This window comes from Odontesthes bonariensis, chromosome 6 (assembly GCF_027942865.1).
Source record: "Odontesthes bonariensis isolate fOdoBon6 chromosome 6, fOdoBon6.hap1, whole genome shotgun sequence".
NCBI lineage: Eukaryota > Metazoa > Chordata > Actinopteri > Atheriniformes > Atherinopsidae > Odontesthes > Odontesthes bonariensis.
In genome coordinates this window covers 36993550-37007234 of record NC_134511.1, presented here as the reverse complement: position 1 = coordinate 37007234, position 13685 = coordinate 36993550, and the positions used below count along the sequence as shown (strand labels likewise).

The window sequence follows — 13685 nt, the reverse complement described above, 5'->3', positions numbered from 1 at the left end:
CATTTATGCTGAAAGTATTTAATTTATCCAAGCTGTGATTTCAAGTAATCAGGCAAAAAGTGTGCAACTTCAAACAATGTAACACTTTGCACCACAAATGTAGAATATTCTCCATAGTGGTAGGTTGATTTTTGCCTCACTTCTCATTTTAAGCATCAGTGAATTCATAATCCTATTTCAACCAGCTGTGAATTAAATTCTAATTTGTACTGCCTGCCTGAATACTGTAAAGCATTAAAGTGATATAAAAAAAAACATTAAGTAAGGGAAGGTACTTCTTGTTCATGGTCGGCGTCAGCCTATCTTTCTTCCTGTCTGGGCTGGCAGGAGGATCTGGCGAGTAGGTTCCTGGGGACAGTGATGCAGGACTTGAGATTGTGTACTCTCTGTAGTTTTGGTTCTCATCTCGACTCACTATAACTGCCTCCTAAAAAACAAAACAGGAAGAGAAACCCATCATAAAAATCTTTCCTCAGGGCAAATTACAGATTAAAAGTTCCACAGAGGTTCAGTGCTGACCTGGAATCGTCCTGTGAGCTGTTCATGAGTGTTGAGGCCATTGGTCTGTCCAGGGCTGGGAGGTTCAGGTCTTAAAAAGCAGAAAACCACACAATTCAATTGACTTTTGAAGAAAAACCTTACCTCACAACCTCAAGTTTAATTCTCCAGCCATGCACCTGGGTTAAAGTCATATCCCATAACTGTGCAATTTAAAACAAAAGTTAAAGAAGAAAAGAAAAATATCAGGTAAGGCAGTAAAGAAAACTTATGCTAGATAAATAAACCGAGTATTAAAATTGCTCTTAATGGCATTCTGGACAAGCCGATCTTCACTAATGTATGAAAAATCCTATTAAAGCAATTGCAAGGAAAATGCTGAGTGAGAGTAAAGTAATCCCATTCTTTAAAAGTCACAAGTACAAGTTAACTTCATTGGATGTGCAGGCTAGTAAAGATTTAAGAAAAAAAATATATGATATCCCTTTTGCTTAATGCTCTGGAACATGTCCACCCTTATGTTGCTTTAATTCTTGGAGATTACCGTAGAAGATGAGTACGGCAGAGTCTATCATTCCCTCTTTCACCTTTCTAGCCTTTTACTTTTTTTGTTAAATAGAAAATGGATTCCTAGCTGAATTTGGAGGGGAAAATATGAGCAGTGAGCGCCAATGCAAACATAGAGTGGCCCCCTGGCTGTAAGGCCAGAGACTGACAGTCTCTTGGTTGAGCCTGAGGCACACAGGAAGGTCGAGATGCCTGTGGTAATTCACCCAGAAGACACACCTCTAGTGGGCTCGCGTCCACTTACTGCAAGGGAAGGAGATGGTAAGAGGAAGAAAACGGATACAGCATCCATATGACACGGCTCTTCCATGACCTGTTATAGGCCGGAAAAACTTACTGATATAAACTAGAACTGTCAACCCGTGTAATGCCAATGCGAGCTCTAAGCTTTTACTTTGTATCCTGTCTATCAGAACATCAGGAAATCATGGGATTATTAAAGGACAGTAAAACATTTTGCCCAGCGATCAGAGCAGATGTCAAGAGCTCAGGTTACAGGTTTCCTTTTAAGAAGAATTTGCGGAAAAAAATGTTGACTTCTAGCCAAAGATAAGTGAAATTAGCCTAAATCAGCATTCGAAGCTGCTCACAGCTGTCATTGACGAGACCCAGAGTAACCCACCTGCAAAAGTGAGCAATCTAAGAACTTCACTCCATTCTGAGAAGTGACGAAACACTACTATCCAGAGCTAAAGAGGATTCAATTCACAAGACATTCTTCATGTCCAGCTTTTGCCTAGACTGGCGTAGAAGGGCCTTTGTCACAAAAAAGAACAAGAACAAAACAAAGAGGATTTTCTGTTAAACCATATCGTGAGGTTAGATTATCCTCACTACAGGCTAAGCCTCTCACTGGTCATTTCCAAATAATATCGTAATCCCATTTAGCAATAAGAAAACACTTGTGATCTTATCAAAATCATCTTGACTTTGAAAATAGATTGAATAGGCCCAGCAGAAGAAAACACACGGATTTAGATACGTTGGGAGCTGTAATACAATTAACAGCTGTAACAATAAATCACTGGTTACATTTTTATTACTGCAATTTATTTCCTAGTTTGTTAGTTTTTTCCTCACAAATGTATGAATTCATAATCTCAGGAGTTCTATCCCAATATGTTACCTCTATCCTAAAGTTTTGTAATAATTTTTTTTTTTCTTTTCAAAACTAATGATAGCCCTAATTTGCTATTATAGTGAGCAAAACTTAGTATTAGACCATTCCCTGGTTTACTAAATTGGTTGTCATTTGAAAATTATGTCAACAGTTCTAGTGTTACCCGAAGTGCAGTAATGTTGCCAATGAGCTTTATTCATTCATTAATTTTTTTAACCTTTAAATTTAGAAGATTTTTCTTCAGAAGAGAACTCTTCAAAAAAAGCTAAATCCTAATTGAAGAAGAAAGAAAATGTTTTCTGAACTATTAAAAAATGATGAATGTAACCAGATATTCAGCGCAGACATCCAAAGTAAAAAGCAGAAAACCAGTGTACTGTCCAACTATGGGTTGGCGGTAAAATTCTACCCAGGAGTTACTCTGAAGGTTACCTCCATTAAAGAGAGAAAGGGGATCAGAGAGTTTTAATTTTGGTCAAAATGACATCGCCCACAAGGCTTCAATGAACAATGAAGTCTAAACAAGAAGTTACAAACAAAGCCAGATTGAAATGATTTGAAAGGTTAAGAGTGCTGGTGTGGCTGCTTTGCTGACTATATTTTTTTAACAACAGACTATGATGGATGTGTTGTTGAATGAGCCGACATCTCAGCACAGAGCTTAAAGATATAGCTACAAACTTTTTTTTTTTTGGGGGGGGGGTGATACCACCTTTGTGATCACAATCAGTACCCACATCACTGCTTTGTTTTCCAGCTCAGCATCTGTTTTAGGCCAAAACACAGAGTGCCCTCACCTCAGCAAAGAACAAGACAAGCACTATACTACCCTCTATGCTACCTTCTTGAGAGCTTGTCTGAGCATAACTCAAACAACTAATATCTTTATTATTATGCTTACTTATGTATTCAAGCATTTTATTGCATTAAATTCAAAGTCAAATTAGGACAGAAACCTGCAAGGTGCATCCAAGTCTTGAGTGCTGAAAACTACCAACAGTTAACAGAGTGGGATTAAAGACACAGCAGAGCTACAGAGTGGCATTTGTACTGGGCAGACAGGGAGTAATGGTTTTTCTGGCTTGGTGGGAGACATGAGGTCAGAAAGGAAAAATTCACTCACATGGACGTAGGACATCCGAGAAGGAAGTACATGGAAGCGCACGTGTGTGTGTGTGCGCGTGTGTATGTACAACTAAAGAGAAGCTAACAAAAACAGAGTAACTTGGGGGGGTAACAGTGACCAAATGAGAATTTAGGGAGGACCTTTAATCAAAATGCCAGCCAACAGTAGTCTTGGCTTAAAGGAGAAGCTTTTTAGTGGCCAACTCCCCGTCATCCAAACAAGGTCTGAAAATCTCAAAACAAGGTTTATTAGGAGGGACCAGAGGAGGGAACAGTGTGGCTCTCATACATGCTGGTATTTCCCCTGATTACAATCAGTTGTTTTGTTTGTACAGTGCTTGCTTGATAGAGGTGAAAAAAAAAGAAAAAAAAATGTAAAAGAAAGATTATGGCATTGGCACAAAATCAGCACTAGGGACATAAAAGATATTTTTTATGAGCACCTCTTCTGAAGAAGGTTACATTTATTTGTATGCAAAAACTCTAAGTATTTATAGAGCAAACATTAGTCCAATAGCAGATCTGCATGCCGTATACCTCTCCACGACCAGCTGCAGATGGGTCTTAGAGTTCTTAATTTTGTTCTGGGCCTCCACATTGAGCATGTCTGCTGTGTTCTCCCCATTGATCTCCGATATTATGTCTCCAGGTTGCAGGTCTGCTTGCTCTGCCTTGCTGCCCCCATTGACCTGTCAAACAGAGGAGTGAGCTCAAGTTAGGTCCTTCTGGCCTCAAGTCCTGAACAAAAGCCTTTAGGGATACTTTCCATGTGCCAAAGAAACACCTCAGTAACTGACAGTGGTCGACTTAGTAAAAGAGAAAAAGGTGTTCGAGAGTTGCTTCACACTTGTTAAATTCTTAACACAAACGTCTTCATCTATACACAACAGTGCTTATATAAAACACCAACAAACATACAATAGGATTTCACTCGTACAAATCAAGGTTCAAGGAAGTGTTGGACAAAAGCGGACATAATCATGGCTCTCGAGGGAAATCAGAAGCGTGAAACTCAGCATAGTTATATGCACAGTTGAGTAAAGCTTCAATCACAGTTTGACTTGGCAAGTTTATTGGACAAATTTACTTGTTCCAGTATTCATGCTAAGGAGTGGAATTTAGTCATTATCATTATTATAGTTATACTCCAAATTATACTCCATAAAGCAGTGCACTGTGTATTAAAATTATTCATATGATGATTTGTAAGATGACGCTTTGGTTATAAAAAAAATAATAATGATAATCAGCTTTTTAAAATCAGAGCTGAGCGGCAGTCTGGAAATGCTTTAAGTGACGGCTAGTTGACATCATCTTAATGGGCTGATTATCAGTCACAGTTTCAGACATGTTGAGAAAGGGGACAAAAGACGGATAAACGTGCTTTACTGTTTTTACAAAAAGATGGTACTTCAGAGCATGTACAGAAAGCCAAAGACAAATTGTCTAGGGCAGTAGCATAAACATGCAGGAGTGATTCAAACCCCAACTACTTTATTTGTGTGAGTTAGTCCGACCAAAATAGAAACTTGATTTTGGTTGGACCAACATATTTGCATGCATTGTTAAAGTCTGGTTTTGGTCGAACTAACAACAATTTCTTTTTTTTCTAGGGTCATTAAAGCATGATGGTTTGACGAGCCCTGACTTTTGCAACCAGCCTCACTGCATGTCGAAGCCCACACTTTACCACCACTTCAGAGGGAATTCCTCACTTTTGGGCTAAAACATAACATCCATGTCATGACTCTCTGCTTTAGTCCAGGCTCTCAATGATACACCGTCACACAGATCATCTTTAACAAAAACAAGGACGTTAATGCTGCAACTTTAGAGGGACATAGGGCATGGGCCACAGTGCTGGCTTTTTTCATTCATAATTCAAAGAAGGCAGAACTCTATGAATTGAGAGCCGATCAGTGCAGATGGACACCACTTTCAATAAAAATTGATGCTATAAGAAAGCCGGTTAGCAGTTTGTTAGTCAATTAAACAAAGTATGAGGGCAGAGGTGCCATGTCTGTGAGCCAACTTGAGACAAATAAGCATTGCTATGGTGACCCATAATAAGTACATGCCTTGTCTGATCAGGACATGCCTGGTTTCACATAAACTGAGATCAGTTGGGGACTATTTTCCAGTGTCTGTGACCAAAAGAAACAAGGGTAAACTATCTGTCAGGCCAACAGCAATAAAAGAGGGCATCAATGTCAGTGCTGTGCAAACGCCAACCTATTCAGATGTTCCAACCCCGACTACTTAACCTGTGGTGGGGGGTAAAGAGGGCGTTTCTCAAGCTGGGTTTTTCAAACCAATTTCAGTGATGAAGTTGGTCTCTCAAGAGGGATTCCTGTCGCTTCACAGACCTGTTTGAGATTTGATATAAGTAAATGGTGTTGTTCACAGAAAATTTGACTGAAGCCTATTGTTCATGAGCATACTTGTTTTTCAAGCCATAAAGTACACCAAAACAATTAATACTTTTTAAATTAAAGGGGCTTGAAGTTCCAGCTGTTTCAAGCATTGGAATCCAGCCATGTTTTGCCATAATCTATCCTTAATAGCCTGAGGAGTTACTGGGGGAGTCTAGCTGCAAAATGAAGGAAAAAAAAAAAGTGTTGTTAAGACAAGGATGTGCAGTGAGCAGGTCAGGGTGTCTCTGGCATGCAGAAGTTATTTTGAGCAAGGTTTCCTGGTTGTGTTTACTGCATGTCCGCCAACAGTGGTTGCGTTTCCACTTCTTCTATTCCATTTAAAAAAAAAAAAAAAAAAAAAAATTTATTTTTTTTTTTTTAGAAACTGCGACAGAAATTATGATCAGTAAAAAAAAAAAAAAAGACTTGCAAATGCTTACGTAGAAATTAACAGACACACGTGGCAATACATGGGGAGTAGCACATAACTACATTAAGATCAGGAACCCCTCACCTCCCACCTCAGTTTCCACTGTAACTGTAATCAGTGATTTCCTTCTAATGCAGTCTACTTCCACTCTATTCTAAAAAGTTCAGTAGTCAAGGAAATAGGTACAACACAGCAACGGACACAAACAAAGACAAGAAAAGAAATGTAGTGAGGAAGTTTGCTTTTCATGACATGCCATCACAAGCTGTATTTTGAGAAAAACAGAGGGTATAGTTTGGTACGGTGAAAAAGAACACTCTTGTTCACAAGTACCTTTGATACAGTTATGGCCTTCTTGAAGTCCCTTCCTCCAAATATTCTGAAGCCCCATGGTGAAGGGCCAGTAAGGTTCACCGTTAGTGCCATTGCGTGATCAGATCTAAACACAAAAAAGAAAAGAGAAAGCCAGTAAATATAAGATTATTTATAAACGACATGTCAGACCTTAACATGTATATGGCTGAATGTTTTCATCAGTCACATATTTCTGCCAGCCAGGCTCATCATTAGATCACTTGGTGAAGACAGTGAACATTTGCATGAGCCTCCTTTCATCTTCACCAGTACTTCACTTTGACTGGCCTAAGTTCTTTTGACATGGATTGTGCAACCACATCAAATAGGAATGGGAAAAAAAAAAAAAAAAAAAAAAAAAAAAAAACTAAAACCAAAGAAACATGACTAATGGTGCTTAAGTGTCTGCAGAGCCAAAAGTGTTTCATTGAATCCAAATGCTCTTTCAAAACAAGAAAAACAACAACAACAAGTCATGCTACTACGGTGCACAATGAGCTAAACATTTCTTTGTGATAACTGGGCTCATCTATACTTACAGACAGTGTATATGCATCGAGTACAGTGGTGGACTTTGATATGGTATGTATCGCATATGGTAGCTCTTTGAGACATGTGGGAGCAGGCTATAGAAACAAACTTGTGTAACTGTTCAGTTGATTTGTTTGGCAGTTTGTATGGTCAGAGATTGCAGGACTATTTACAGGTTCTACACTATACAAAGTCTTTGTGTATTTCTGAATCTATTACTATTCACGTCACTGGAGACTCAGATGTATAGACAAACCCTGTGCAGAATGGTTGACTGATTGTTCCGTTTCTAATGCACATTTCTTGAACATCTGTGATTTTAACAGAAGAGTAAATCATAATGTTAAGGTCCACAGCTTAGCTTCTGTTCTCATTTCTTGATATGGAACATATCCCTGAAACTTGACTACATTTTTGTAGTAAAAGTCAGTAATATTGTGCTGGCTTGAGTGCCTTGAGATTCTGTTGTCCCTTTGTTGGTCAATTTTATCCATCAGAAATGTGAAAAACGTTTTGTAAAAACATAGATGAGAAACAGATGCACCAGATGGAATGCTTTAATTACCACTCAGGATGGAGCTTTCAAAATAGGATTTAAAAAAAAAAAAATAAAAAAATTAAAAAAATGTAGCGCCCACTATCGTGTAGCAGGCAGATTTTCCCCAAAGCCTGCAAGACTTTCTTGCAGATGTACAAAAATGATCCAAACAGTTTGCTACAGATAACAATTCTTAGAAAAAAAAATTAAGTCAAACATTGGGTACTGATTACACAGCCTGTCGTTGATCTATCACCGTGTACTCTGACATGATAAGCATGACAAGATGATAAGATGGCATTAGCAAGGTACAAAAGGGTAATCAAATGGTTACAAAATATGACAGTGGTGTCCTGTTAAAGCCTGGACATTTAACTCCTAATGGGCAGGAGGTGTCTGAAGGGGTACTGTCATAATTCAGATTCAGTTACAGAAATCAGATTATCTCAATGTGTCATAATTAACACATTTACACCATCTGCTTAGAGATTTGTGGGCCTAAACCATAGAAAAATATATGATAAAGCATTAAAATAGTGAAGCAGATGCTTTTTGACCCAACTGTAACCTGTAATTTGACTGTCGTCTCTAAGGCTCTTTTAATAGTTGTAGATGAAGTATGTCTGAAGTATGATTGCAGGTAGAAACACAGATCTATGTGACGTCATGATGTGATAATGGGACGAGCACTGAAGGATCGTAAACACATAAACACTTGTACAGTCCAAACACACTTTCACAAAGCTGCTGTGCCTGTGACTAGGTGCATTTATTTCAGCTTAAGACATTACTGCAACAAGTAATACATGGGTGCTTTTCTAGATGATGCCATAAAGAGCTTTTAAGTATAGACTGCTTCTCTCAAAGAGAAAAACATCTACACCAAAGCTATCAACACTTAGTCTTGCTTCACCTAAGTAAATGCAGAACTTAAACCTCACAGAGAGAATTTTATATGGGAACAGATCAGCATACCTGGTCTTAAAAGTGTTAATTAGATCTTTGTAGCTCTGGTTACATAGTATCCATAGATCACTAGGGTTTACTGCATAGTGATCATCATAAAAGCAGGGTCAAATTACAGTTCTTACAATGATGCCCATTATAAAGCATCAGTATACAACCCAACTATGTGGTATGTTAATGATAACCTTAATCAGTGTTTAAATAAAGCAATAAAAGGTGTGTGAAAGATTACATAATACAGTTCTAAGAGCCCATCAAAGTATGAGGAACATAAACGAGTTCAGTAGGTCTGAGGCAGCAGCCACACTACACACATTCCTTCAAATGCTGGTCCACTACCATTGTCTGCACATTCCACAAGTGTTTGGGACAAACAGTGCATACCTAGTTACTCATTAAGAGTCTAGGCCAATTAGCAGAGCTACTGGGCTCACCATTATTAGGATCTCTTAATTACTGTGGCCTGCAGAAATAATAGCAGTTGAGATAATGACAGGGAACAGCCGCCCCAAACTTTCCCAGCCTCTAGGGGAGTCAATTAGTTCCATAAGTCTCAGCAGCCTCTCCTATACAGTGACCATTATCAGCCAAACACCCCACTAATTCTGTGCAAATATTCACTGTTCACACCATAAAAAGGCTAGTGAACAAGATAATGAAAGGATGCTGGAACTATGCAGCAGAGCTAATAGAGAGTGGAGGAAAAAACAACCCACTGTAGTAGTAAGGATAAGTGGCCCACTCATGAGCTTTGTTTAATTGGTGACTGACTGATGAGCTTATAAAAGACCGCACTGCTGCTCACACAAAGGAAAGTGCTGAACTCAGACTGATGAAACGTCCCTATCCAACAAAAGGTACTGTTGGGCACTTGCCAGTATACATAAAAGGTCAATTCTGTTCTCGTGACATCTCGTTGCTTTTGCTGCCCGATCCAATATGCCAGCACAATTCGACACGCAAGACACAATGACAAAGATTCTAGTCAAAGTCAGTTCTATGGCTACGGCATCAGATGCACTGCAGGAGGCCAGTATGAGGAAAACTGGAATTGCGCTGCAGTGAAACAATCACTCACTTCTGACAGGTTTATGACCCACTATGTACCTGCATACCAAGAAACAATAAGACATCATGTTTGACAGACTGCATAAGGCAGCATCATTTCTGAGGGTGCTTTTGTTTGGCTCAAGTTCTCAATCATGAGCCAAAGTACACTTGGCCAAACTAATACGGTTTTATAGGGAGAAACTTTTTTTTTTCTTAAACAATCTTAAGCAAAAACATCTAGCATACACCTTCTCCATAATAAGGATTGCATCCAATCATACACCTTCATGTGAATTTTTTTCCACAAACGTAAAATTAACGTATTAAAAAAACTATTTAAAATACATATCTTGAGCGCATTTTATCTTCTGGAGTCCATAAAATCATTAAACATTCAGAGAACCCTGAGAAATCTCTGTGCAGAGGAGACATGACTGAAAACCAGTACTGAAAGGTCGGGCTCTTCAGGCCTTCAGGGGAAACATCAGGTCACTAATACCGTGTAAAAAAATGCCATCATATTTGAACATGAGATCGTTTTAGCTGGATGAAGTAAATATTTATCTGTTTATTGGTAAATTCAGTGCTTATATGACAATACATTAATTATCGTGAGGTTTTTGCACAGATATTCATTAAAAAAAAAGAGAGACCACTTAAGAAAACTGTGTGATACTAGCTGCTCACATTTTTTTAGGCCATACCAATAACACAAAAAAAGTTTCAGATGATAAATAAATATGCTAAAGGTACTTCGTCTTATAATAGATTTGATCAAAAACAACAAAATAAGAATGTCGCAGTTACTGTGTAAGCTGGGAGTTGAAAACTAGAAAAATCAGATTCTTTGTGGCCTTTCTTGATTCTGTGTTTATAGATTTTCGACTTGATTTTGCCCCAGTCTCTTTGAATGCAGCTTCAGTTCAGCTTCACTTCACTACATTTCAAAAAGGACATTCTTGCTCTTGAGGGGAAGTTCAAGCCTGCCATATACATACTCAATATGTCTAAGGCCTTTTGGCACTTGTCATGTCTGAGGGATTGTCCCTACAGGCAAAAACAGAAACATTAGGTATGAAGGGGAAGAACAGACCATGACTGATTCAAACACACTGCTGCAACATGCAGACAGCCCCTGGGTTTCATTTTCACAGGAGTTTTAAAAAATGTTTTAATTAAATGGACACAATTGTTTAACAACGGAACCTCACATATGTTTTAACCACTGTTTAACATTACTGATCGTTGAATAAACAAAATGAAAAAAAAAGAAGAGAAGTCCATCATCCATAGTCTTGTGCTGTATTGGTCTGAGTGTAAAGACAAGGAGTTCTAACTCTCCAACATATGCAAGCCTCAATGCACAGACAAACACCTACTTGAATTGCAATCTTTGATTTTGCCAAATGTGCATATATGGGTCGCTTAGTTAAACCCATTCCAACAAGTCTGGAAAAATGCATTCTGCCTTTTATGAGTGATTTAACTTTGATCAGCATGTTACCACGTCTCAGTCAACCAGTGGCCCTCTTTACAGTTAAATCAGTGTTTAATGCTGCAAAACAGTCCTCTCTGTTAAAAATACTTGATAGAGCACACTGTGACATAGCCAACCAGTAAATGTACGGTAAACATTGCAGGAAACAATTATCATCAATGTGTTTAACAATGCATGCCAACAAAAGGATTGGCACCTTATTTAACAATACATGAAATGTGGAAAAACAAGTAGTTAGCATATGTGCTGCACTGTGAATTTTAATGTAAAAATTTATGGAACTAGATTTACTAAGTAGACAGCCCTTATACTAAAATGTCTTTCCATGGACATCTCTTAATCAACTGCTTGATGGACTAGAGTGCAAAACCTAAGACTCTTGTCTCTCCTTTAACTCAAAATGCACTCAGTGTTAATTAACAAGCACTGCCGTTTTGACATCCAAATACTAAAATAATGGCTGATGAACACGGCAGACAAACATATTTAGCTGAGAGCTCTGGCTAAGCTTTGATGTGAAGGAACACTCGTAGATGAACCACTGTGCCTTCAGGGGAATATTCCAGGTATGAATCATACAGTTGTCAAGGCTCCCACTGGTTGCCATACACAAGTGAGATCTTCCCACAGGCTATGTCAGTAATGTAGTCTGCTGCTGTTGACTTTAACCTGTGTGTCACAGTACACTGACAGGTCAACACCTACCTGGACACACACCCTGTGAATGAAAAGCAGAAGAATGCAAAGCAAGCCTCTCCCTGGACGTAAGAGTGAAATAACTTACCGTACATTCACTAAAATCACACCCCATTTGCTCAGATGTAGCTGTAGTCACTAAGGAGAGGAGAAAACATCAAACAATAACAAATGTTTGATGATGTCAAAAAGGGTGTTGGTCCATCAACTTTAGTCAATATCTTGAATTGCTCATGTGTCAGTAAACTAATAATGGACTGAAGCATATCTGTAATATTTGAGGGTAACTCCCTTTTCAGGGGGGAATGTTAGGCTGCATGTTCCTGGTGTGTTTCATATTGCAAAAATAATCTTAAAAAGGCATTTATATTCAAAAAAGAAGATAAAAATAAATTAATTAATTAAAAAAAAAAAAAATAGTGGACCAAATCGGGTCAGCTTTGAGCTATGACCGAACCTCTTTCATTCATATTTACAGCCCTTGACACCAATTTTCCCGCTGAACAGATCTTACAATGCTCATCAAGAATAAGGCCAGACCACATCCTCTGCATGTGCTGTTGTATTTTTTTGTTTGATGCATCAGTAACCACTTTGTTCCTGACATGCAAACTCAAAGTACTCCGCTGCAAATTGCAAACTCTTCAGGAAAAATCCTGTGCTTGCTGAATGTTTTTTGATAACATTGCCTCACAGCCCTTCTAAAAATAAAAAATAAAAACCCCTAAAGTGCAAGCAATAAAAGTTAAAAAACTGCTAGGGCTCTGCCTCTGAGGCTGAAAACCACATTTCTGTGATCCAAAAAGACAAACTTTCATCTTTCAGACTAAACACATGGTACCAACTTCCTGCACAACAGAGTAAAGCTGCCAGTAATGGAAGCTGAGTAAAACTAAGAAATTAAAACTAAAAATATTCACAGGCTTCAGTTAGAACTTCACCATAACTGTAAAACAAAAGATATCCTTTTCCAAGTTCAGTGTTTTCTTGAAAAGCCTCTTATTTGCTGCGTTCAGAGTTATAGTGGTCCAGCTCTGATTCCTGGATGGCTTTAACCAGAGTGTTCTCTGAGTAACGAAAACAGCAGAGCCATCGGGAAACCAGCACAAAAGAAAAAGAGGAGGGTAGGTAGAAAATGCACATGAAAGACTCAGCTACAATAGAATATGTATTCAAACAGCAGGCGTTGGAGGTTTGAGAACATGGTGGTTTCATTGTGACTGGTATGGGGTGTACTCTTCAACGCCACAAGTAGTTTCCCCTTCTGCTGAGCCCACAGCCCTTTATTTCTGAACACTTTTAGAGAACTGCAGCGAAAGGAAAATAAGAATTGAGAGAAAGAACTCCAGCACTGGAGAGCTGGTTTTAACATTCAAGAGGACGAGCTAATTCAGAGTCATCACCGTTAACATAACTACTTTTTTATTTTTAGAGGAAATTCAGACAGCAGCTTCAGAGGATGGACTAATGTGATGACTGTGACTTTTAGAGGGCTACACCTGGTCCAGCCCCACCATAAATCTCAGTGACTACTTAATGTGCATAAAAATACCTCCACTACTCTCCTGGATACAGGATGGATGGAAAGTCTATCACGGGTACTGGAAAAATGCTCTTAGTTTGGGCTTAACTTGCAGTTTCCAACTCTATCATGCATCATCAGCCAGGACAGCTTGTATCGAAAGTACTGTACACTTTGCCACATAATGAGCGTAAACAAGGCTTCGCTACATTTTTTTTAAGTTCCCACACTTTTTAATGAGCGCAATGGTCTTAATGCTGACTATAAACTTAGACATAACTCAACCTACCAGCCATAAAAAAAAGACAACACATAATCAGAATTAATAGTCAGCCTGCACCTCGAACAGACAAGGTGCTGAGTGATTAATTGAGCT

At 38.6% G+C, this 13685-nt stretch overlaps 1 protein-coding gene across 1 annotated transcript in view; it reads right to left on the bottom strand.

Annotated features, from left to right (window-relative positions):
* Nucleotides 1-13685, bottom strand: part of pdlim2 (PDZ and LIM domain 2 (mystique)) — a 35303-nt gene that overhangs the window by 21218 nt on the left and 400 nt on the right. The window contains exons 2-5 of the mRNA XM_075468643.1: nt 6488-6593; nt 3848-3999; nt 520-589; nt 276-427 (exon numbers count right to left, since the gene is read on the bottom strand). Of these exons, the coding sequence (XP_075324758.1) occupies nt 276-427; nt 520-589; nt 3848-3999; nt 6488-6580 (467 nt within the window). The 5' untranslated portion in view covers nt 6581-6593. The remainder of the gene's footprint in view (nt 1-275; nt 428-519; nt 590-3847; nt 4000-6487; nt 6594-13685) is intronic.